We start from the raw sequence: 26,092 nt of genomic DNA on the forward strand, positions 1-26,092 counted from the left end.
ATGCAGGGGACATGGGTTCAATCCCTGGTTCAGGAAGATTCTACCTGCCGCAGAGCAACTAAGCTTGTGATCCTCAACTACTGAAACCCACAGGCTCTGGGGCCTGAGAGCCACAGTTAATGAGCCTGTGTGCCTCAACTACTGAAGCCCGTGTGCTCTAGAGCCTGTGCTCCATAACAAAAAAAGCCACTGCAATGAGAAGTCTGCACACTGCAGTGAAGAATAACCCCGCTCAACAGAACTAGAGAAAAGCCCGCACACAGCACTGAAGACTCAGAGCAACCAAAATTAAACAAGTTTTTTTTAAACTTTGCTATAAAAAATAATAATAATAAATAAACAAATAAAATGAGGCAGTGTTTTCCACCATGGAAATGAGGCAGCTCCTCAAAACATTAAAGAGAGTTACCATATGACCCAGCACTCCCAGGTACATACCCAAGAAACATGAAACATGTTGACACCAAAAGTCATAAATAAGCGTTCACAGCAGCATTATTAGTAATACCCCAAAAGTATAAATAACCCAATATCTACCAACTGATGAATGGATAAGCAAGATGTGGTCTGTCCTTGCAATGCTTATTATCCAGCCATAAAAAAAGGAATGAAGCTACTATGTGAGTGAACCTTGAAAATATTATGCCAAATGAAAACAAGCCAGATACAAAGGATACATATTCCATCTATACAAAATTGGAAAAGTGAAAAAGTAGGTTAGTGGTTTCCAGGGGTGAGGAGAGAAGGGAACAAGGAGTAAGTGCTTAATAGGTATAGGGTTTCTTTGGGGGGTGAAAATGTCTGGAATTATGTAGCAGTGGCAATTGTACAACCTTGTAAATATAGCAAAAAAAAAAAAAAACACTAAATCACTCTAAAAAAGGTGAATTTTATGGTATGTGAATGATATCTCAGTTTTTAAAAATATAAACTGCATACAATTTTATGTTACTTAAAGTGAGACCCACATGAAACAGATGCTAAAGCCATTTCAGGATCCTCATCCAGAGGATGTGCTGTCCTAGCAAAGGGAAAAGAAGTTCGGGGACGGCCCCCCGCCCACAGGGACACAGAGGTGGAGAACGAGTCCCATCCTCACAAAGGGAAATCTGAGGAAATCATTTTTCAAAAAGTGATCACTTTGAGTTTCACAAATAACATTTATTGATCATATTCATAATGGAATCTCACCCACATTCACAGCAACTCCACTACAACTAAAAATCACCTGATGATAAATAACTTGCATTGACTGAGAGAAGAGAGACTATCACAGACTCTCCCTGATTTGATGGCTTTTGTTAAAGACCTTGAGGAGGATGGACATTTCTGCTGATGTTCTTGACGGTAGCCGTTGATTCCAACTTCATACCCAAAAAAGCTGGCTAGAAAGCAAAGAGAAAGGCAATTACTAGGAACTGACCCCAAAATGAAACCACACTGGCCTTGTAGGGCCTGTGTGAGGAGCCTTCCCGCGGTGGAGGGTGGAGGAAACCCCACCGCAGAGCAGAATGCACACTCGGCCACTGAGGAGCCTGCGCAGGAGACAGGGAGCCACCCTGGCTGGCTCACTGTCCAGGGTGGGACCTGAGGGAAGGCACTCAGTCCCCTCAGCCCCCTCTCCCCTTCTGGGCTCCAAGGAGAACACCAGCTCTGCAGAACTGTGGAAGGAACTGAATAAAACGAAGCAGCATGTCCACATGGACACAGCATGTCCAGACCAGAAGGCAAGGATTGACTCATCAGTACTCTTCTGGGCTCCCTGTTGGGCAGGTTCGGAGCTCATCCATTCTCCCATGGCCTCTGAGTTCTAGCAAGCCTCTGCCAGGCCAGCAGATGGGCCAGCAGCTTCTCCTGAGATAAACTGGGTGTGCACTTTGTGGGATCTCACAGGGCACCCCACATACACCCCAGGCAGGTAAGGAATTTTTCCTAACAGCTGGTTAGTGCCTGACCTCTGCCCTAAGATCCTGGCTCAGAAGCAAACACCTCCCATAAAAGTATTAGCAATTTTCCTTTGGCCCACCTGAACCACCTATTAATACTTAATATGGATCATCTACAGACAAGCTTCTATCTTTGTTCTTCCCAGAGTGGGAACCAGGGAGTCCAACCAAATTTGACATCAAGTTGGCAAACAAAAAAAGAAAAATGAAACTTAAACAAAGAAGGAAATCTCACAGTGCTGACCCATTCAGATCATGCAAAGCTGACAGAACCCTGGCCGGCTGCTTCCTCGGGGCACTCGCCCTGGAGAAGCTGCAACCCAGGTCCACTATAGGCACCTGTATGCAAATGTGCATCACGGTGTCATATGGACCACAGGGAGCGCCAATACTAGGAGAGTGGCCAGGAAGGATTCAGGGAGAGGAATTTCCACTTCCAGACAAGATGGAGTGACAATGACAGAGCTGGTTTCTTATTTGAACAACTAAAAAACTGGGCAAAAGGCATCTGAAACTGTTTTCAGATACTGGACATTTTCTAGAACATTCCTCTTACAACTGGGTGGAGGAGACAGACAAAAAGTAAATAAGTCAATATATGTAAATTCTAATTGTGCACATTTACATATTGATATGTATTTGCATGCCTTCTATTTACATATTGGTGTGTGTTTGTATATATTTATATATAGGTGTGATGAAAGAAACAGGAAGAAGAAGGTGGATGGGGTAATGGTTGGGGACATGGGTAAACTGGGGCGTTAAGAGGATGAGAAGGAGGAGGAGAGCTGTTACTGAGGGGACTAAAGCAAGTAACCAGGTAAGGAGAGGCCCTGCAGTGAACCTGAGGTTGCCCTGGAGGCTTCCTGGGTGGTGGCAGAGGCAGAGTGGGGCCCCCAGGTGAGAAATGCAGGCCTGGACAAGGCCAGGTGTGTTTAAGGCTGGAGAAAGGGCTTTTCAATATGGAGCCTTGATAGTCGGGGCTGGGCTGTGAGAGAGGCAGCAGGTTCCTCAAGGCTGTAGTGTGCTTAAACTCCAGAGGGATGGCTGGTCAGGCTGGCATTAAATCCACTTCCTACCCCAACACAACAGAAGTTTGCAGAAACTGAAACCAGTGGTCTTTTGGGGGAAGGGGAATTTAGAAACTTGAGAACAGGGAAGGTGAGAAAATAAAGGTGGGTAGATGCTCCACCACCCTACCACTGGCCCTAATCTTCATGCATCTGGTTTGTTCTTCCCTTGCATTTTCTGGAAGAAGATGTGTGCGTCAGGTACGAGCAACAGTCCAGACAACGCTAACCACATAACAGTAATCAGAGCAGTGCCCACCTCTCACCCTCTGCTGCGCGACAACCAAGTTCTCCCACACCTTCAATTCAACTAAACCCCAGGATGTAAGATAAGCCCAAGGCCACCACTGCCCCACCCACACCTGCTCACCGGATGGCCTCCATGACCCTCAGCAGGGCATGGAGGAGTGTCAGGAGGCTGAGGTTGAGGGGCAGGAGGGAGGCTGGGGGGCTTTCTGGCTGCCCTGAGGCCACCAGCCCAGCCTGGTGAAGAGCCTGGAGCTGCTGCCACTTGAGGAGATGGCGCCCTTCACCACAGATCCGCCAGCGGTTGTACCGGGAACGCACATCCAGAGGGGCTTCTAGGCAGAGAAAGTGAGTCAGGCCCCGAGGGGTATGGGGCCAGGGTACTCTTGAGCCTGCACCCATGAGAGAGCCCTCGGGAAACCAGGGCAAAGGAACCAGGTGTCACAGCAAGGCAGGTCGCAGCCCTGGGGTGTGAGCACTCACGCAGCGCCCAGGGAGATGAAGACAGCATGGCTATGTGTTTGTTTCTAGGGCGACTGTGGGCCTTTGTGGCTGTGTTTTCTGAGTCTTTATCTTTTAGAGCTGCCTACTGAAATATTTATGAATGAAAGGATATGGTAGTTAGTGGTGATCTGCTCCACAGTAATCTTTTTTTTTTTCCTTTTTTTGGGGGGGGCGAGGTGGTATGGAGTGGGTGAAGCACAGAAGAAACCAAATCATCCAGGAGTTGATCAGTTGATTGTGGCTGTAGCCGAGGGAAGGGAACATGGGCTTTTGCAGAGTATCTGAAATTTCCCATAATAAGCGGTAAACAACCACCACAAACACAAATGGAATTCAAACATCTCTATCTCCTCCATGCTCTTTAGCTTTTTCAAGTCCTGCTTTGGTCACATGTGACCCTCTTGATGTTATATCTCTTATTTATTTTTACTATTCTATTAATATGCTACTACTAAAAATGTAGTACCCCGACTCTAATCATACTAATATAAAATACATTAACAAATATAAACTATCTTTTCTTTATAAAAAACTATCACAAGAGCATAAAGAAGAAAAGCACATGAGCCCTCTATTTACAAGATCAGAAACACAGATTTTTCTAAAATGGAAATCAGCTGGATTTGAAGCCAATGAACCATCTCTTATTTTTAGGTCACTCTGTATGAAGCTCAGAGGAGAGAAGGCTCCCTAACCTCCTAGTGGCAGTGAGACTGGCACTCACTCCCAACCTGTGAACACACTCTCACTCCCATCCTGTGAACACATTCTCATTCCTGTCCTTGAATGGGTTTGAGGCTTGAAATATTACTAACATAAATCACCTGAACTATAAAACCATGGCTGGAGTAAAAATTAATACTGGTTTTTAACAGTGTTATCAATGGATGCATGATTCACTAATAAAACGACCAAGCTTTTACACTTTCTTAAAGATGCAGAGTAGTCAAAGCCAAAAACAACCAATAAAAATAAACCACTAAATTGGTGAGTTTATACTATACAGTAAAAAGAGCGGTTTCTCAGGTGGTTCTCATTCTACGGCCACTTTTTTTAATAAAGTGATTTCTGGCTCTTCCACCTAAAACTTGAGGCAACGTGTTGCTATCTGTTTTGTTCACCATGCTCACACACACACACACACACACACCCCCCAAAAGCCTCTCTTTACTGGGCTGACCTGCCCCTTTCCCACCCACAGGGATTACCTGTGACTGTCAGCTCAGACACACGAAACCAACCTTAACCTACACATAAACAGAGCTTTCATTTTTAAATTGACACTGCTGCTGCTGCTGCTGCTAAGTCGCTTCAGTCGTGTCTGACTCTGTGCGACCCCAGAGACGGCAGCCCACCAGGCTCCCCCGTCCCTGGGATTCTCCAGGCAAGAACACTGGAGTGGGTTGCCATTTCCTTCTCCAATGCATGAAAGTGAAAAGTGAAAGTGAAGTCGCTCAGTCGTGTCCAACTCTTAGTGACCCCATGGACTGTAGCCCACCAGGCTCCTCTGTCCATGGGATTCTCCAGGCAAGAGCACTGGAGTGGGGTGCCATCGCCTTCTCTGAAATTGACACTAGTGGAGTCCTATTGCCTGGGCTACACTGACTTGTTATTCTACCTTGCAATGTGTTGGGGGATCCGTTTCATCATCCCTAACAGCTGTGGACTTTAGGTAGCCAGTGCCACATTTCAAATGCACCTCTATTTATGTCCATCTTCCCACCAAGAGACACTTAAGTTGCTTCCAATTTTTCACCAAAGAAATCACTGCTACAGACAGACATGTGTGGAGTGCCCACAGATATTACCCAGACATGGGCTTGTTGGATTAAAGATTTTGATCGATACCTCCAAACCTCCTGCCAAAGGCTGTGACAATTCATGCTCTTCCTAACTGTGCTTTTAAAATGAGGGAAAAGTTAAGTATCTTCTACATGAAGAGATGAGCATGAGAGGTAGTGGCCGCTCATTTCCCAACCACTCTACCCCGACCTGCACACACCCAGGCTCTGGGTGGGCCGCTCAAATCACCTGCTCATCAGGAAAACCCCTTGTCAGACACCCAACGTCTCAGTTCTCTCCAGGTCCTCCTCCAGAGAGTCCATCAAGGGCGCTCACCGTGCAATCTGGCCCCAGCACAAAAAGGGGAGGGTGTGATCTGACTGCACAAAACACGTCCACTCCCTTGCTCACATGCAATGCAGAGAAAGCAGACTTGTCAACCATCTGTGAGGAAAAGCACCTCTGCTCATTTCAGAGATGAAGAAAGTAAAGGTGCAAGTAGAGACACCATCTCCTGGCACACCAAGACTGAGCGTGTGAGGACACGCATACATCAGGCCACACATAAGGATACGTGAACACACCTTGTCATGATTATGAACTGCACTGTGAACATGTGAGTATGTGCTAGGCCTGTCATGAACATATGAATATATGTATACACTGTATGATGAATATATGCATAAGTGTGGTGTCATGAACATACAATGTGTCAGGAATACATGAAGATACAAATATGTCAACATACAAGCCTATACACTGTCATAAATGTATATTTACATATAACACATACATATACAAGTCATATCATGAATTATAGAAGATTAGAGCTTAAAAAACACTTCAGATACCACCTAACCCCAGGATGCAAATTGGTTTCATCCTGAGAGTCAATATTGATAACTGGTGGAGTCTGAGGCTTCTCTGGGTTCACTGGGAAAAGATAAGGGGTGATTAGTGACGCCTGGTAAGGGTAGGTGTCGGAGAAGTGGTATGTGCGCCAGACTGTGGCCTTCTCTGTGTTATTACCCATCATGACAGAAGTCTACCCCACTCCCATCATGATGTTCATGAGAACCCCGTCTTCCTTGGGGAGGGGGTGATGAGACACGTGTGCACTGAGTTACCTGGGATGCCTTTAAAACTCTGCTGCCTTTTCACCACCTAGGATAAAAGATAAGAACGTGGGCAAGAGCGTCAGCCCAGTGATCCACCAAGACGGGGGCCCAGTGATTTAGCCTGGAGACCCCCAGAAACGGGTCCATGACCAGCTCAGAATGCAAGTTATGTTTTTTTAAAAGGCCTCTAGGTTTTAATTCTGGTGACAGTTTGCTACTTGGTGACAGAAAACCAGCAGATGGAATGTGGGTGAAGGCAGAAGAAGCCTCTAATTCCAGGACACTCAGAAAGCAAGGGAGAGGAGTGGCCCCGGAACTGAGCGGGGCTAGGCCTAGCCAACCATACCCCACCACAAACACTGCCTGGAACCCAGAGCTGTGGAGGCGGCCAGACAGAGCCGAAGAGTGAGCACAGACTCTTGAGCTACGGCCCCTCCCCAGAACCCTCGCTCCATGCCTGCCATGCTAGGGCTACAAGGTCAGGCTGCTCAGACAGGCCGAGGAAAGTGAGGTAGAGGGGAGGCAAGGAGCAGCAGGGTCGGGTGGGAAGAAAGAGGGAGGGAGGTGAGCAAGTTGGAGAAGAGGGAAGAGAAAGGAGGAGATGGGGAGGAGGAGGGGCAGAAGAAATGATGGGAAAGGTGGCAGCAGACCCTCAGAGCGCAGTGTATCCCACCCTTCCCAACACCACCAGGACACCTGACCTGGGCCTGCCCTGAGTACCACTTGCCTCCTGCTCTCTGCTGCCCTAGGCCACAGCTTGGAGGAGACCCCCAGACACCAATGCAGGCTACTGTGGGGAAGGAACCCGGCACCCTTCCCCTCATCTCTGGGTCCCCCTCAGCCCACCCCTCACTTTCAGGCCTTACTGCCATACGAGCCTCCCTCTTACCTTCTTGTGAGACCTCAGGACCTGAGGCACCCAGTAGGGCATCACGGCCTGATCCCTAGGCATCGGGAGGTGGCCCCCAAAGCGGTGGCATGGGCAGGGGCATGCCTTGGTGGTTTTGGGAATATAAGACCGGACCATCTTTTGGATCTAACAGAGGAAGGGAAGAGAAGGTCCAAAGGGGGGTGGAGCCACACCCCAGAAAACCTCAGCCTCAGGGACAGGGCCCTGGAGAGTGCCTCTGCTATACCCCTCCCACAGTACACCCCAACTGCCCGGCTGAGGGAGCAGGTCCCCCCATCATGATATTCCCAGGGGTGGCCAGCACCCTCATTACCCACCACCTGCACATCTGCAGGGCGTGGTGCTGTGGTGGGACACATGCGGGGAGTCAGGAGACCTGGCTCCGTCCTGAAACTGCTGGCCTCCAGGAGCACCCTTGGTACCACATTTAGCCCCTCTGAGCCTCAGTGATCTCAGCGAGAGAGGGGACTCTGCCAGCACCTTGGCCACACTGGTCAAAGTCTACCATGGATAGTCTTTGGTCCAGCAGTTGCACTTCTGGGACCGCATCCCGCGAAAACACATGTGCATTTGCTCAAGAACACTCAGTGCAGCACTGACTGTAGTGACCAATCAGCCTGAATCTGGTAATAAGGGACAATGAATAACGGACACAGGGACAAAGGGAATGGATGGCCTTTGGAAAGAATAATGCAGATCTGTCTGTCCTGACATACAATGAGCACAGAGATGCAATATTAAGTGAGAAATGCAGCACTGTGAATACAGCATGCTACCATTTACATCAAAAAAATTAAAGAATATGTATGCAGTGTTGTTTGTATATGAGTTGTGGTGGGTCAGATCCTTACCCCAATGCCTCCTCACCACCCCTAGCCTCACCCTTTGCCCTGCAATTCTGCAGTTCCTTCCAGAAGAGTAGACTCTGCCCCTTGACTCTGGTCAGATCACGTACTGGACTGGCCAACAGTATAAGCAGGAAGTGACAGTAGCCAGATCTGTCAGGCTGTGAGCTGCTCTCACATCTCTGCCATGGCCACAAGACAGTGCCTGGGGCAGCCTGCTGACCCCAAGATCGGGATATCTGAGGCCAAGCTGCCAGCAGAGTGTCCCTCAGCCACATGAGCTATCACAGTGACTGCTGTATCAAGTTGGGTCTTAGGGTGACTTGTACATTGCTAGCCAAACAACACAAGCACAGAAAACCTCCAGAAGGCCAAATGAGGACACCTCTGGAAGAGGGGTAGGACAGAGAGTTCTGTGTACCACACCCCTGCTGCACTGTGGGAATTTCCAACCATGTGCTCACTGCTCACATTATAAAACATAATCAAAACTACTTTGAGTAACCCCTGCAACCTCTGAGGCCGCGGGAGGACTGCACTGGAGCCTGGGTGTAAGGTGTGCTGCCAAGCAGACACTGCCGCAGGAAAGAGGAAGGGAGTCCTGGACCTCCTCCAAAGGAGAGAAGATGAGGCCTGGAGACCCGGGCACCTCCCTGCACCCTGGCTCCTTGTCACCACGGCACAGGACCCCTCTCACACAGGACCCTTTTGCCCGCCAGGATAGGGATACTCTAGCCACTTCTACTCAATCCACCCATGCCTGCTAAGCCCGTTCTCCATGGCAGGTGCTGCACCAGAAGCAACAAGACCCCATCCTGCCCACAGCAGCTCCCTGCACAGCACCGTCCACTGGGGAAGAAGAAACACTGGGACTCGGGGAGCAGAGCTGGGAGAACATTCAGGCCAGAGGGGCAGCTAGGTGGAGAATCAAGAGAGCAACCATGCCTGCTGAGAGTCCCAAAGACATGACAAGAGAACTACCAGGGCAGCCACACAGCAATCATTCCTCCTCCTGTTAAAAGAAACCAACTTTGCTTACGATGCAAAGCGGCCAGGCCAGGGATCAGCCAGTCCCACTTGCCAACAAAGGGTCTGGGGGGTAAGGGGACAAAAAAGCTTGGGCTTCTGGGAATGTTTTATCCCTGAAAAGGAGGAGAAGGTAGGAGGTAAGCTTTTGGAAGACTCTGGAAGACTCACTTTCTGCCATGTACATTGTCATATAAGAGACCCACAGCCAACATCTAAAAACACTAGAAGTGAAAAATAACACCAACTCTACACAAAGTCTTCCTGAAAACTTAAAAGATTCATTTTTGATAAAAGCTCTCAACAAACTAGAAATAGAAGTGAAGTCCTCAGCCTGATGAAAGGCAACCATGATCCACCACTGTGCTGGGGACAGGCATGCCTAAGCAAGATCCAGAAAGGACTAAATTATTAAACTGATAATCGGACTTCATCAAAATCTAAAACTTCTGCTCTTTGAAAGACAGTGATAAGAGAATTAAAAGACAAGTCAAAAACGCAGAGAAAACACTTGCAAACTAAATATCTAATAAAGAACTTGTATGAAGATATATAAAGAACTCTCAATACTCAGTAATTAAAAAAAGTAACTCAACGTTTTTAATGGGCAAAATACTTGAACAGACACAAATCAAGTAAGATATGCACATGGTAAAAATATACGAAGAGATGCTCAACATCATTAGTCACTGTGGAAATACACAAGTTAAAGCCTCAGTGAGAGGGATTCCCTAGTGGTCCAGGGGTTGGGACTCTACACCTTCACTGCCTGGAGTGCAGGTTCAGTCCCTGATCAGGGAACTGAGATCCCGCAATCTTTGAAACCAAAATTTTAAAAATCTTTTAATCAAAAAAACATACAATGAGATAAACACTTATTAAGATGGCCAAAATTTAAAACACTCACCAAACCAAGCATTCATGAAGACATGAAGGAACTGGAACTTTATACATTATTGGGAAGATTGTAAAATGGAACAACCATTTTTGCAGAACAGTTGACAGTTTCTTAGAAAATTAAACATATGCCTCCCATACAATATAGCAATGCCTTTCCTAGGTGCTTGCCCAAGAAAAATGAAGGCATGTTCACACAAAGACTTATACACAAATGTTCACAGCAGCTTTATTTGTTGGACAAAATAGAAAAAAACTGGAAACGATCCACACGTCCTTCACTGGATGAATGGTCTATCCATATAACACACTGCTAAGCAGTAAAAAGGAATGACCTATCAGTGAACACACTGATGAATCTCAAAAATAATCATGCTGAGTAAAAGAAGCCCCTGGAGAAGGAGATGGCAACCCACTCCAGTATTCTTGCCTGGGAAATCCCACAGACAGAGGAGCCTGGTGGGCTATATATAGTCCATGGGGCCGCAAAGAGCCAGACACGACTCCGTGACTAAACCACCACCACCACAAAAGAAACCAGACTAAAAAAAAAGTACATACTATACGATTCCATTTATAAAAAATTCAAGGAAATGCAAACGAATCTATAGTGACAGAAACAGACCCATGGTTGCCTGGGGACTGTGGGAAGAGAGGGTTGAGTGGAATTACAGAAGGGAACAAGGAGGACTTCCCCAGTGGTTCAGTAGTTAAGAATCCGCCTGCCAATGCATGGTTCATGGGTTCAATCCCTGGTTCAGGAAGATTCTACAAGACAGGAAGCAACTAAGCCCATGCACCACAACCACTGAGCCCACACTCCAGAGGCCACAAGCTGCAACTACTGAGCCTTTGTGCTGCAACTACTGGAGTCCATACTCCACAACAAGAGAAGCCACCGCAGCGAGAAGTCCGCGCACTGCGACTACAGAGTAGCCCCCACTCACCTCAACTAGGGAAAAGCCTGAGCACACCAATGAAGACCCAGCACAGCCAAACAGAAATAAATAAATATAATTTTGAAAAGGGTACAAGGAAACCTTTCAGGGTTGTGTACATGTACTGCATTATACCATTTTATACAAGGGTCTTGAGCACCCTGGATTCTGGTATCTATGTGCATCCTAGAACCAATCCCCTGTGAATATCTAGAGATGACTGTACATTATCACAATTATGGTGGTGGTTTCATGGGTGTGTGCATATGTCAAGATTTATCAAACAGGATATTTTATATGTGTGCCATTTTATCACATGTCAATCATATCTCCAAAAATCTGAACCCCTGATTCAATTCACCTACCTGATTTTGGGGTCTCAAGGAGAGAGGGACCCAGTAAGGCAGTGCTGCCTTAGCCCTGGGCACTGGCAGGTAGCCCCCAAATTTGGCCTGGCACTCACAGCAGATGGGCTCTAGATGAACAGTGCTGGGGACAGGACACATCTGAGCAAGAGGCAGACAAAACAGAATTTAACGTGATGTTGCATTAGTGATGCAAGCCAAGGCACTCTCTGAATGGTAAATCCACACTCAGAGGGAGCCAGGTTAAGACATGGCATCCAGGGCAAGTGCAGGCACAGGGGCCTCGGCTACTGCAGACTGTCCTGAGATCCTCCAAAGTCACTTGGAGGGGGACCACAGAGCCTGCAGACCCGGGATGTGCAATCACTTACAGCCACATTACTATGAGCAAGTCTTGGATCTCTCTTTCTAAAAATGGAGAAATACAACCAACTCTAGGATGGATGACCGCTCTTTCTGTGGTTGTCCACGTCAGTCTGCATACAGAACTTTGTTTGCAAAACCTTCCACATCCATCGCATATGATCCCACCACACCCACAGGCTGGGGGAGAGGGAAAGTCATCCTCTCCAGGAGCAGACAGAGCTGCCTAGAACAGATACATTAAGGGGCAGCACTGGTTCTCCCAGACCTCCTAAATCCCTGTCTCAAGGTATCATGAGGCACTGAGGGGCGGGGAAGGCAGTGGGTGACCCTATATAGAGATTTGGGGGCTTGCATGGCCACTTAAACCACTGGCTGACACACCCTCTCATGAGATGCTGCTTCTGGACCCACATTTTCTGCTCTACTCCCCACCAAAGGGCATGTCAGGGTTGGGGCAAAGTAGTTCAGGTTTGCTTTCCTTACCAAATGATCTATGAGACACACTTCTTTCCCAAAAGCTGGAAATGTGCTTCTTTTCCTAGAAAAGAAGACAGCTTAGAAAGTTCTGGACTTTGTGTACATTGGAGGCAGGAATGCTAGTATGAGAGCCTGAGCCAGCCTGGCTCGTATCATTAAACCCCAAGAGTGGAAAGTGAAAGTGAAAGGTTAGTCGCCCAGTCATGTCTCTTTGCGAACCCATGGACTGTAGCCTACCAGGCTCCTCTGTCCATGGGATTTTCCAGGCAAGAGTACTGGAGTGAGCTGCCATTTCCTTCTCCAGAGGACCTTCCCAACCCAGGGATCGAACTCAGGTCTCCCACATTGTAGGCAGACACTTTACTGTCTGAGCCACCAGGGAAGTCCTAGTCAACTGCCCATTCTGAGGCCCTAGTCAACTGCCCCCCAAGAGTGGAAGGGGTCATCATTCTGAGCCTAAGAGGGGGCAGAGGGTGACAACAGAAGCAGGTAGATACACACTCATGTGCTAAGGTCTAGGGGTTCCCATATGTCAAGCTATTGTGGAATCCTCCATCCCCAAAGGGTTTAGCTGGAATCAGCCTGGGTCGGGAAGATCCCCTGGAGAAGGAAACAGCAACCCACTCCAGTATTCTTGCCTGGAGAATCCCATGGACAGAGGAGCCTAGTAGGCTACAGTCCATGGGGTCACAAGAGTCGGATATGACTTAGCGACTAAACCACTACCACCAGGCACACTCCAGCTAAACCTATGCTAGGACCTTTAGGAAAGACAGGAACATTCCAACCTGGTGAGAACTTTACAAAATGTGTAGCTGCCAACCACAACACATGCTTTATCATACACCCTGAGCTTACTTAGAATTCTGAAGGAAAATACTGTCAAAACCATACATCTAATGAAATTCTTTGCAGTAAAAAAAAAACTGGGTGCTTTGTCTCTTGGGCTGACAAAGCATTTGGAGCTACACAGATTCTACTACTCTTCCCCATTCTCCGCACAACAAATTGCTAGTATGTTGGCCACCATATGGAGAGTGTCCAGTGAGCATAAATTCAAAACAAAGCAAAACTTCCAGCTTTCCTAATAGCATATGTAACATGGCAATGGTAAGAGTGATATGATCATAATAATCACTATTTTGCTATCTATTTACAGTAATAGCTTCAGGTCACAGAGCTCAACTCCCACACCTGATCCTTGACAACACAGAATATGGGATGTTGCCCTGCACAGCACCCAAGCCCCCTAACAGTCATAAGAGCATTGTTATTTCCTTTGTGGAGGCCAAACCTCCAGCCCAGAAGATGAAGCCAGTTAGTCCCAGAGACTGGGTCAGAATGTCATAACCCAAGTCAACCCAGTGAAACTCATTCTTGTTGCTATTATTCAATTGTGTCTGACTCTGCAACCCCATGGTGCAGTATGTCATGCGTCCCTCATTCTGGGGCTTTGTGTTAAAATTACTAGGAAAGGAAATTTCCTTTTCTGTTGAAGTTGCAAGAGCTTTTCCAGAGGTCTTGGTGGTCATTTTGCCCCCAAAGGGGAAGAAAACAAAGCTGAAAGATGGAGACAACAGTCCCTGACCACAGTCCTTAAGCATCTGTGTACATCGGTTCCTGACGACTTACACCTGACAGCCTCAATTAGTCAGTGAATTGCCTTTCCTGCTTATATGATGTAGTGTAGTGTCTTTCCTGCCTACCTTTTACAAGCTACTATGGGACGGGGTCGGAGAAGGCAATGGCACCCCACTCCAGTACTCTTGCCTGGAAAATCCCATGGATGGAGGAGGCTGTAGGCTACAGTCCATGGGGTCGCTGGAGAGTGGGACACGACTGAACAACTTCACTTTCACTTTTCACTTTCATGCATTGGAGAAGGAAATGGCAACCCACTCCAGTGTTCTTGCCTAGAGAATCCCGGGGACGGGGGAGCCTGGTGGGCTGCCGTCTATGGGTCGCACAGAGTCGGACACGACTGAAGTGACTTAGCAGCAACAGGAGCAGCAGCATGGGATGGGGTGACCTGAGGCTATTGGGGCTCCCCAGGTGACTCAGGGTCCAGGTTCCCCCAGATGACTCTCAGCCCAGGGCCCCTCTAAGTGACTCAGGGTCTGGGGCCACCCCAGTAGAATTGGGGTCTGTGGCCTCCCAGTGGACTCGAGGTCCAGATCGCTCAGGTGACTCAGGGTCTGGGGTGCCCCAGCTGACTCAGGGTCGGTGTTCCCCAGGTGACACAGGTCCCGGGGCCACCTCAGGTGACTCAGGGTCTGAGTTCCCCTCAGGTGACTCGGGGTCTGGGGCCCCCTCAGGAGACTTGGGGTGTGGGGCGCCCCCAGGTGACTCGGGTGCCGGGCCCCTTGTGTGGCGCGACGGCCCAGCGTGCAAGACTGAGGGAGGCACCTGCCTGTCATGACGCGCTCGGGGTGAGTGTGCGCTGACAGACCGAACGGACAGCCGAGAGCTCCCAGAAATGCCCGCCACGATTCTGCTAAGTTATGGTGAGGGCGGTGACGAAGCTCAAGATGACAGCCGTGACGAAAGTCGGGGCTGGCTCACCGTGTCACTCCTCTTCGGGCCCGCCCCTCACACCGCCCCGTCAGTCCCCGGGACCGCCCTCGACCTCGAAAGCCCCACCTCTTCCGCCCTCCCGCTCCTCTGAGGCCAGGCTCTTCCGGCGACAGCACTCTATTAGCTGTCGATTGGCTCTCTATTAGCCAATCAGATGCTGCATTCTATACATGTTTACTTACCTGGCATCTGATTGGGCTCTGAAGGCACAGGCAGGGGTCAGCGGAGCGGGCGGGGCTGGGGGCCGGGCGGGGCCGGGGGCCGGGGGGCGGGACGGGGACGGGGCGGGCCGGGGCGGAGGTCGGGCTAGGCGCAGGTGAAGACTCCTCGGTTGTGGTCTGGACCTGGCCTAGGTGGGCGTCGGCCTCGGAAGACACACCTTTCCCCGCCCGATCCCGGGAAAATCCACTCACTGTTTCGTGCAGACGGGCCTGCGGGGCTGCAGGGCACAGTAGACGGGGTATCTGTCCCCTGGAAGGAGAGAGAGAGCTGCGCGACGCGGGCCCAGGACCCATTCGAGAACCGCGGAGCATCTCGGTGGGAGTGTGTCCCACGCAGGACCTGGGACGTATTTGTATTTGAAGTCTTTCATTGTTTTTCTGACGCTGAGATTTAACTGGGCGCCTTTGTCACTGGCTGAATCGGACTCAAATTGTGATTTTTGAGGATGTGTGTTTCTGAAGCAACCGAGGGTTCGAAGGCCTTGGAATTCAGAACAACTGATTGTAGTATCTCTTGAAAACAAACTTTTCAGTGTTTGCTAACTTTTTTTTTTTTTTCTTTTTGGCCACACCTCAGCTTGTGAGATTTCAGTTCCCTGACCAGGGATTGAATCCCAGCCCCAGCAGTGAAAGCCCTGAATCCTAACCTCTAGACAACTAAGGAACTCCCTTTTTTTGCTGACTTTAACATTCTCAACTAATACTAATATTTGATCAAACCATCATAAGCAACGGTAGCCCTGGTGGGCCACATTTCCTTGTGCTGACTGCTACTGCTGCTAAGTCGCTTCAGTCGTGTCCGACTCTGTGCGACCCCACAGACGGCAGCCCACCAGGCTCCCCCTTCCCCAGGACTCTCCAGGCAAGAACACTGGAGTGGGTTGCCATTTCCTTCTCCAATGCATGAAAGTGAAAAGTGAAAGTGAAGTCTCTCAGTCGTCGGACTCTTAGCGACCCCATGGACTGCAGCCTACCAGGCTCCTCCGTCCATGGGATTTTCCAGGCAAGAGTACTGGAGTAGGTTGCCATGGCCTTCTCCTAGCCATAGACAAACAGAATTTCCCAGGCACTACTCAGGTTTCATGGCTCTTTTATTGAACTGGTAAGTTCATGACCTATGAACAGGGCTGAGCTTCCAGCCAGTTCCCACCCTGCAGGCTCTCCTAGCTAGCACCCATGCTGATTGGGCAGCACCCCCCACTATATTAGTTGCTAATTATTTATTTTATTCTGTCTTTTAGCTGCTAATTATTTTGGACACCACCCCCTACCTGTGTATCTGTATAAACAATGTCAGCACTGGTCTCTTAATAGCTAATGACAAAATTTATCGAGGAATCTCACCATTAGCCTAGTATTTTATTTATGGCTGTCTCATCTCTGCCAACCTTGGATGGCCCTTGGGAGTCCTTGTCATTTCTATTCTCCTGAGCCCACTGGAATATCATAACACAGAAGACAGGTTTATGCCCCACAAGCCCCACAGAAGCACTGGCCCTCACCACTCTTGACACTGTCATTCCATTTCATGTCAAGTGCAACTCATCACCATTTCCACCAAAAATGGCTAAAATTAAAAGGACTGACAGTACCAAGTTTGTAGAGGGTGTGGCAGCAGGAACCCTCACACCTTACACAACAGATAAAACCATGTAGGCAAACTGGCAGTATTTACAATGTCTAAACATGTGAATGACTTCCCTGGTGGCTCAGACGGTAAAGCGTCTGTCTACAATGCAGGAGACCCAGGTTCGAACCCCGGGTTGGGAAGATCCCCTGCAGAAGGAAATGGCAATCCACTCCAGTACTATTGCCTGGAAAATCCCATGGACAGAGGAGCCTGGTAGGCTACAGTCCATGGGGTCGCAAAGAGTCGGACACGACTGAGCGACTTCACTCACTCAAACATGTGAATATCCTGTGACTAAGCAATTCCCCACCCCAGGTAATCACCCAAGATAATAGAGCTTATGTCCACCAGAAGATACCAACAAAAACACACACAGTGCCAGCCCAGCCAGCAGCTGGAGGACAGCCACTTCTCACTCCTTCACACGTATCTGTGTGAGAACAGACATCTGTATCTTTGAGAACATTCCTAAAAAAGCATGTATTGTAGCTGGTAAAGAAAAAAAGTTGTGGTTTGGTTTTGAGTTTCACTTGTTATTTCAGGATCATCTTGCCTAACTGACCTGTAACAGTTTTCACAAACGTAAATCCTGTTATGGTTAGTGGTTAAGTGAAATCATGATTTTCAAATAAAGTCTAAGCTAGAACTGTAATTTTTAAGTTCTCGTGTCCCATGACTTTTGGGTCTCTCTCAGGTTGAACCCAAGCTGCACAGTGGTTCAGGTCAAGATTACACCAGGCGCCGCCACCGTCACAGCCCTGAATACAGGACTCACTTTTTTACCCAGATGAGGGCCCTGTATGATGTGACAGGTGTACACTGGTGATCGGCATGCCGTCAACTCTGCTGCCCCCAACCTTACCCTTTTCCTGTGGGCCCACAGGCTTCATCGTCACCTCACCAACTGTGACACCTAGACTTCTCTTCGGCGGCTGTGACAGCAGCGTCTTGGCCTCTCCTCCCTCCTCCACTGTGAGCTCCTGCAGTCTGCTGGGGGGACACAGGACCACTGTCATCCTTCTCTGTCATCGGGGCACTATGAAATGGCACGGCCAGGCCAGGTAGCCAGGCCAGGAGAGTCTTCTCATTTCCAACTGCCTGTGTCACTGTCTCGCCCCCACCCCCAAGGTGCCAGGGACCCCATTCTAGCACTCGCCCTGAGATCACCGAAGCATCCTCTAGGAGAGGCCTCCGCACCGTTTCCCCCACACCCATGGCAGCCCGTGGGAGCTTGCCTTCCAATAGAATTGTGGAACTCTGTGAACAGGAGAGACATTCCATGGTGACGCGGCCATCCACCTGGGCTCCCATACCCACACAGACCCACACAAATGCTTTGTTGTTGTTTTTCAGTCACTGTCGTGTCCGACTCTGCGACCCCATGGACTGCAGCACACCAGGCTTCCCTGTCCTTCACTGTCTCCCGGAGTTTGCTCAAACTCACGTCCATTGAGTCGGTGATGCCATCCAACCATCTCATCCTCTGCTGCCCATTTCTCCTCCTGCCCTCAATCTTTCCCAACATCAGGGTCTTTTCCAATGAGTTGGCTCTTCTCATCAGGTGGCCAAAGTATTGGAGCTTCAGCTTCAGCTCAGTCCTTCCAATGAATATTCAGAGTTGATTTCCTTTAGGATTGACTGGTTTGATATTCTTGCTGTCCAAGGGATTCGCAAGAGTCTTCTCCAGCACCAAAGTTTGAAAGCACAAATGCGTTATACATATAAACTATGTCTGTGGCATTAAAACTTCATTGGGGGTGTTAGGGGGAAAACGTGTACAATGGCTCTTTGGAGGGAAATGATAATGAATGAAAGAAGCCAGGTTAAAAGAGCTACATACTAAGTAATTCCATTTATTGGACATTCTAGGAAAGGCCAAACAATAGGGATGGAGAACAGAGGAGTGGTTTAAGAAGGGGCAGCACCAGGGATTTTGAGGAGGATGGAACATTCTATATCCTGACTGTGGTGCCTGTTCACAGCTCTGTGTTGGTAAACTTAAAGACATGTACTTGCACTACAAATTTACATAAATTACATCTCAAAGAACCTAGCCAAGAAATAAAAAAGGACAGCCCAACCATTCCCACAATAGTGTCAAGCTACCAGCCCTCCTTCCCCCAAGTTTCCTTTCCCAGAAAGGAGCCTGAGAGGCAGCCTTCCATCACTTAAAGGGATTTTCAAGTCAAAGTGGCGGGAAAGGTCTGAAAGCTTTACCCTAGAGGCATGTCTTCGTTGATTTCACCTTGCTGGCTGCGGTCATGCAGCATGCAGTGACCCGAAGGGCCCACTAGAGTGGGGGCTATAAAGGGACCTGGTCACAGGGAGCAAAAGCCCCCAGGCCTGGCAAAGCAGCCCCCTGCAGTGGGTAAGGGTGAGCACGCTGCCTTCGGGGATGGGAAACGAAGCGACGCCCCAGATGGAGGGCAGAACTCAGCCTCAACCCTTCTCAGGAATCCAGGCCCAGCTGGATGGGAACGTGATGTAGTTTTACTTTCTGTACACTATTTGAATTTTTCACAAGGATATTACTCTTGTAAACAGGTGAAAATCATACATAAATGAGCTCCTCGGCTGTCTATTCAGCCACTGAGCACATCCCTGCCCTTATCTATCCCACCCTTCGGTTCTCAAAAATGGCAACTTAGACTTCAGACTAGGAGAACCCACTGCAGCCCTACCCTTGGGGAGAGGGTACAGGTCCCAGACCAAACAGAGGGATCCAGGGGCCTACCGTTGTCTGGGTTCCCAAGGGCCACTCGCCAGCCACTCTATTCCATAACTGGGAAAATCACAACTATCCAGACCGGGTATGAGAAGCACAGGCCCCTGGGGAGGCCCCACCCCCGCACTGGTGACCCAGTCCTCTCTGTCGACCAGCAACTACTCTCCTGTGATTGGCCCCTGCCCACATCCAGAGCCCATGTCACTTAGGGCTCCAGGCTCCATCTGAATCATAACCCGAAAGAAACAAATTACAAAGCACACAAGATTTCAAAAGCTGCTTTATGGAGAAACAGCACCCCAAGGTTGTCGAGTCCAGGTCACAGGTCAGACCTTCCTAGGGTCCTGACCCTGCCCCACGCAGCAAGCCCGAGCAGATGCCTGAGAGTGATCACAGCGTCCATCTCAACTGTTGTCTTCATCACTCGGGAGGTGGGGTTTCAAGATCAAACAGGATGAATGTTTTTCTTCTCCAAGCGGGCTTCATGATCTCAAACCACAACCAAAATTAGAATTAGGTTAAAAAAAAAAAAAAAGCAAAGGGTTCTCATCCCTTTGCGTGTTCCGGCAGGTCTCCCTGCAAGCGCAGAAAGGACCCAGAAGAAAGCTACTTTGCTGCTGGACCCTCAGGTGTCACTGCTGGTGACCCTGGGCCCCGGAAGGCTGGCCTGCCGGCCGCTGAGCTATAAATGACACAGCACTCCATGTGGTTCCCATTCACAGTATCAGGCAAACTGACGGCATGTGGCTTTCTTCTCTGTCTAAATAGTTCTGAGAACGTACAAAGTACACTGCAGATCTTCTCCCCAAAGTGAAGACAGAGAAGTTATCCTATTAACACTGGGATGGACTCTGTGAATTGAGGCATCTTACCCTCAAGGTAGGTGAGGGTTACCTGAGAACACTCACATAAGGATTCTTAAAGTTAAAGCATGAAAGTATCCAGGAGAACACAGCTACTGAGTCACAGGTGCTCCTGGTCCACACTTGAGATACCACAGTCGCAAGGAACTCGGGGAATTCCCCAAATGACAACGGGCTGAGCAGGTTTCTGACCCACTCTGGCTTGGCTCACAAGCACTAAAAAGACCTCTCAGTGGCAGTGGGAGAAAGCCCAGGCAACCTGAAAAGTGAAGGCAGTCCTGAAGTGTCAGACAAGAGGGCAGCTGGCTGAGGGAGGGATCTGGCTGTCTGGGAACAACTCCAAGTTGTCAGTGAGAAAGGCAGGACAGCTTCACCCCTGAGCTTGTTCTGCAGGCAGTGGGAATGTAGCTAGTTAGACGACCGTACGCTTTCCCACCCTACTCATCGGCCAGGGACACAGGTACCCTGCACGGAGCGGGGACACCAGGCCTGGTGTCAGGGCCGGAGGGGACAAGGGGAGGAGCCAGGCAGCGGCGGCCTGGAGCACCAGCCACAGTGAGCTGGACTGTCCCAGAGGGGCCAGGGCAAGGCTAGGAAGGGAGGTTCCAGTCTGAACTGACAGAGGAAGAAGATTGAAACCCTCCCACCACAATGCCCCTAAACCCGTTCCCACCCAGTATTAGATGCTGGAGCTCTGAGCCCCGGGAGGCACGGGGGGAGGGTGAGGAACAGATCTGGGTATAGTGCCAGGCCTACATCACGAAGCCAAAAAAATAAGGGCGTTTGACACAGCCTCACACCAAACACCTCCAGCCCCAACATGAAGAATCCCCATGACCTGTGTCTGAAATCTCCAATCACGTTTCTAATCAACTCCCAGAGCGTGGAGCCCTCCAGGTATGCAGAGAGGTATCCCTCCACCCCATACCCAACCTCACGGCAGCAAAAGTGGCAGTGAAGGTGATGCCCACCGTGGGGAACATCCAAAGACCGCCCGAGGTCCACCTGCCACCCCCAGATCAAGCCCCACAGGAGCATGGCCAGCCCCTAACCTGGGTCATGAGAGATCCCCATTGGAACCGGCTTTATCAAAAGCCTCGGACAACACCCTCTGCCTTTTTGAATCCTTGCCTACAGTGAGTTAACTGGTTGGAAGTTCCCCTCCTGGGCCGGTTGACCATCCACCATGGGGGGGAGCGGCCGGTACTGCGTCTGTGCACAGAACTGCCACTGTCTGCGCACCTCACCTACAGAACTGGAAACTGGGGCTTCCAGAACTGGAAACTAAGTACAGTTGGGAGACTAGGAGCCCTCTGGGCAGATGACAAGCCCACGCCCTTCACTCCTACTGCCCTGCCCAGCGACACCCAGGCCGCTGCCACCCACAGGCCCCACCTGACACCCGAGACGGAGGCCAACGTGAATGCGGCCAGCAGCCCAAGGTTATTTCAGTCACTGTTAGTGGCAACCATGCGTAGGCCAGACACTAGAGGCAGGATAGCATTTAGTTTGGGATTGGTTTTTAATCAGAAATGCTCATCTTTACAATGCTGGGGGCCTCAGACGGAGACAGTCCCTTAGCTCTGGGTAAAACACGCATTTTCTTGATTTTATTTAAACAGTGGTGAAACCTAGAGAGGAACAGCCTAGCGCCCAGCTGTCCTCCGTTTTCACTGTCCTCAAGGCTTTGTGGCTGCACCATCAGGGACAGCCACGCTTGGCACAAGAGAAGAACAGCCGCGCTGTGAGATGGGGGAGGGCAACAGGCTTTGAGGCTCAGTCCTGCGAGAGATACAGGAACTGAAACCACGTCCCTACCCGACTGTGGGTCCTGCTGGAAGGATCTGGGAGGTGTGAGGTGGTGTCACTGATGAGACTCGGCTGACAGTGCCCGGCGATGGCCCAGGGCGGACCCCACAGAGTCCTGGTCCTGGGAGGGTTAGTTTGCATTTCAGGGCCATGCCCAGAGCTTGTTGCTTCTGGGCAGCAAAGGAAGGAAGGCCCAAGTAGCCAAATGGACTGAAGCGGGGACTGAAGTTATTTGAGAAAAGGGCCAGTCAGGAAGAATTCTACCAGGAAACACAGGACACGTTTCTTGGGGCACCTCAGGTTGGGCTCTACGTGAAGGCACCACAGAGCTGCCCCCTCCCTGGGGCGCCCAGAGTGAGGGCTCAGCGCAGTCCACCCAATGAGGACAAGAAGCTGGGTTGCAACAGAGTCCATCCACCCCGGGGAGCCACCGGCCCTGGCAGGCAGGTGTGGTGATGCTCTGCGGGCTGGAGGGAGGGCTGAACATAACTCCGGCAGGTCTGTGCCCAGGCACACAGGGCTCCGTTCTTCAGGGGATGGCAAGATCAGGCCTCGTGGGGGTTCCCAAATGCAGGGGTCAACAAGACAATGGGGACAGCGCCAGCAGAAGGGTTAGCGCCCGGGTTCTCCACGCTGGAGGGGCCTGGTCCCCTGACACTTCCAGAAAGCTGCCCTCTCCCCTGCAGAGGGGCGTCAAACACCCAGCACGACCCCTCCCGATGTTCCGCCCCTTTCAAGAGTGGCATCTCGCAAACCACGCAGGGGAGCAGACGTGGGTCATCTCCGAGGGGCCCTGTCCTGGTTCTGAGACCGGCAGCTGCAACTCACGGTCTCACACCAGTGAGTGTGGGGTGGAGGAGCAGGGAGGGCGCTCACTGACTGCCTGTCGGAACAGCTACAGCACAGGTCTCGGTTCTAAACCTGAGAGAGGCCAGGCAGGCACCTTGTGCTGCGGGGAGCAGGGCCGGGTGGTGCTGGACCAGGGCCACCGAGCTGCCGGACGGCCTGCAGTGGGCATCTCCTCATGACCCGTATCACCGGCCCCATTCACTGATCTTGGAAACTGAGATCGGAGTGACGTGCACTTGTCCCAAATCCAAGCGGATAGGTGGAGAAGTGGGTCTCGAGCCCCACCCCGTCTCCCCGGAGCTCCTATTCTGCACACAGCACCCCCACCCGCCCAGGCTGCGTGGAAGCCACCGTGGCCCTCCGGCTTGCTCCCCGCAGAGGGGATGGTGGAGCCAACATGCCTCCCCCAGGACTCCTTCCATGAGCTGGAGGCAGCAGACCCCCATGCATGCGGAGTGACCCTCCCTGGGGGAGGACTGTGTTCTCCCTAGAAAACGGCCAGTCTCTCCAGTTCAGTCGCTACACACCCCGCGGCCCATCCTCCAGGTCCGTTTGTTCTGGTTCTGTTGTTTTTTTCAAGACATGCTCAGCCCTCCTTTTGCTACTGGCAGATATGCAGGTGTGCGGTGCGCTCCGTGGAAAGCATCTGGGCGGCCGCGCCGAGGCTCCTGCGAGCAGGGGGGTGTCAGGTGTTGGCCGAGTCCCCCAGAGCGCATGCTGCTACCCTCCCAGCCCTGAGCCGCCCTCTGTGGGGAGGCGGACCGTCAGGAGGTGAGGGACTGGATGTTCTTGAGCATCTCCTCGAAGGCCTGTGGGGACGGGGCGTCTGCATTCCGGAAAGCGGCCTGGACCCTGCTGTACAGGCTGAAGGACTTCAGCTCCAGCCAGATGAACCCGAAGCGGTCCTCGTCAAATAAGACAAAGACCCCAGGGGTGCGCTCAGGGCTGGTGAAGCCGTGGCCGGCGATGAGGCCGGTGCCGTAGAAACTGAACAAAAATAAAGAGTGTGGGGAGAGAGGGTGAGCAGGGCCCTTGAAGACACGCGGTGGCCCCAGCCCATCACTTTGTGGTCCGGGACATTCTGGAACACCCCTCCCCCAGAGATCCCACATGGGCTACGTCCACCATCCTCCAGCAGTGGGCAATACGCGGGGTCCGGCTAGTGGGCTCCGCACCTTCCGGGAGGCTGGCGTTCACTTACAGGGCGTGAGCAGGCCTGCTGCTTCGCCCCAGATGGCTGGGCTCACCCCGCCAACCGCGACTCTCTACCAACTCACCCAACGAAAGGATGAGGGTCTCAGGCAGCTCCCCCTCGTATTGCTGCCCCAAAGTGCACATCTTCATGGCACAGACCCAGGCAACAGAAACCTCAGTTCCCAGGATAGTCATGTGCACGTGTGAACAACTCAAATGTAGTCAATGACTTATCTGCACGTAAAAGCAAAACTTGCAAATACCCGTTACAGCCACGTTTGGAGACTCGGGCTCTAATGCACTTATGTCTTTCTTGCAAAGAACTCAGTGTTTCTGACAGATGACAAGGAGTTGGGACTGGCCTGACCCTCCCGGTGTGTGGAATAATGCCTAGGACCCCACCTCTGCCTACCACACTGAGGCTTTGCTAGGCGGGAGGGGACTGCAGCCCTGTGCCTGAGGGCCCGCGGCTCGGATGGCTCCTGGGCACCAAGCTTGGACACATAAAAATGTGTGCTGCACAGGCTCTGCAGCTGGGCCAGGGAACGCACGCACCCCTCCCAGCCGGGCCCCTAACATCCAGCTTGGGGTGGAGACCTTCTGGTGACATAGCGGGGGCTGGACCAGAGCTTCCAGGCCAGCTCTGCCCGAAGGCTCTAAGCTGGCCTTGAGATGCTGCAAGTTGTCAAGTTTCCCAGGGATGAGACATCTGTCTCCTTTATGACTTTCAAAAATTCACAGCAGGTGAAGTTACACTGGAACGCTATTGTGTACACCTCCCTCTGGAAAACCCATATTCAGCCTCTTTTATCACAACAGTATTAACATGAAGAGGATGTAATAGATTTTGTCTGTCAAGTCCGCACCAATGCCTAAATCCCTTTTGGGGAGCTCGGCGTGGGGCCCAGGGAGTAGCACTGGCCACCCAGGACCTGGAACACTTGGGCAGAGCTTCCCACGGTGCAATGCTCCCCACTCCGTGTGGAGTTGGCCCCACCCCAGGCTGCCTCTGTGTTGGTCTGGCAAGGGACCCCGGAAGCCCACGCCCCGATCCTTACCACATCCTGCAGGTCCGGGGATAGTCCTCATTCCTCGAGCTCACGCCCACTGGCAACACGAACGGCTGCCCCGACTGGGCAGGTGGCTCAGCCACGGCCACGGCCCCTCCATCCCCAGGTGCCTGGGCCGGCTCGGCAGGCGGCTCCTCGCGGGGCTGGGGGCTCTGCTGGCCGAGGCCCTCAGCGTCCTCGGGCCCACCTTCCTGCTCCTGCTCCTGCTCCTTGCGCACCTGCTCGCGCACCTCCAGGACAACGCGGGAGAGCTCGTTGAAGTCGTGCAGGCTCTCAGCATCAGGCAGCTGGATGCGGTGCCTGAGGTCAATCTCTACCGTCTGCTGCCCAGCAGGGATGTTGGGGTCGCCCTGTGGAGCCAGTGTGCAGCCGTCAGCAGGCTCAGAGACCGCGCTGAGCTTCCAGCCCCAGTCCTGCCTCCGGCCGAGGGCGCTTGCTGAGCCTTTCCACTGGTTTGGCAGTGACCCCTTACCAGTCGGAATATCTGATACGTCCTTAAAAAGAAAAACAGTGCCCAGAGCAGGCAGCCTCCTGTGAAAGGCCTTTGAGGACAGGGAATGACAGTACCACAGGTGACCCTGGGAGGGCCCATAGGCACCCCTACACCAAAGACCTTGGGTGGGAGCCACCCTATGTTGACAGCTGAAGCAATGGAGCCTCAAGAGGT

General features: G+C 51.1%; 2 protein-coding genes across 3 annotated transcripts in view; both read right to left on the reverse strand.

Annotated features, from left to right (window-relative positions):
- Positions 1 to 1,144: 1,144 nt before the first annotated feature.
- Positions 1,145 to 15,243, reverse strand: C17H16orf95 (chromosome 17 C16orf95 homolog). The gene is made up of 7 exons (XM_055552300.1): positions 14,901 to 15,243; positions 12,497 to 12,551; positions 11,648 to 11,788; positions 7,556 to 7,702; positions 6,676 to 6,712; positions 3,387 to 3,597; positions 1,145 to 1,385 (listed from the first exon to the last, which is right to left on the reverse strand). The coding sequence occupies exons 3-7, from the start codon at positions 11,786 to 11,788 to the stop codon at positions 1,367 to 1,369; spliced, it is 555 nt and encodes a 184-aa protein (XP_055408275.1). The 5' UTR covers positions 12,497 to 12,551; positions 14,901 to 15,243; the 3' UTR covers positions 1,145 to 1,366.
- Positions 15,244 to 22,006: 6,763 nt separating this feature from the next.
- The window catches only part of FBXO31 (F-box protein 31), a 36,832-nt gene continuing 32,746 nt past the window's right edge, over positions 22,007 to 26,092 (reverse strand). For both annotated transcript variants that reach the window (XM_055552299.1, XM_055552298.1), the window contains 2 exons: positions 25,414 to 25,775; positions 22,007 to 24,148 (listed from right to left, as the gene is read on the reverse strand). In XM_055552299.1, the coding sequence (XP_055408274.1) occupies positions 23,926 to 24,148; positions 25,414 to 25,775 (585 nt within the window). In that variant the 3' untranslated portion in view covers positions 22,007 to 23,925. The remainder of the gene's footprint in view (positions 24,149 to 25,413; positions 25,776 to 26,092) is intronic.

Source organism: Bubalus kerabau, chromosome 17 (genome assembly GCF_029407905.1).
Source record: "Bubalus kerabau isolate K-KA32 ecotype Philippines breed swamp buffalo chromosome 17, PCC_UOA_SB_1v2, whole genome shotgun sequence".
Taxonomy (NCBI): Eukaryota; Metazoa; Chordata; class Mammalia; order Artiodactyla; family Bovidae; genus Bubalus; species Bubalus kerabau.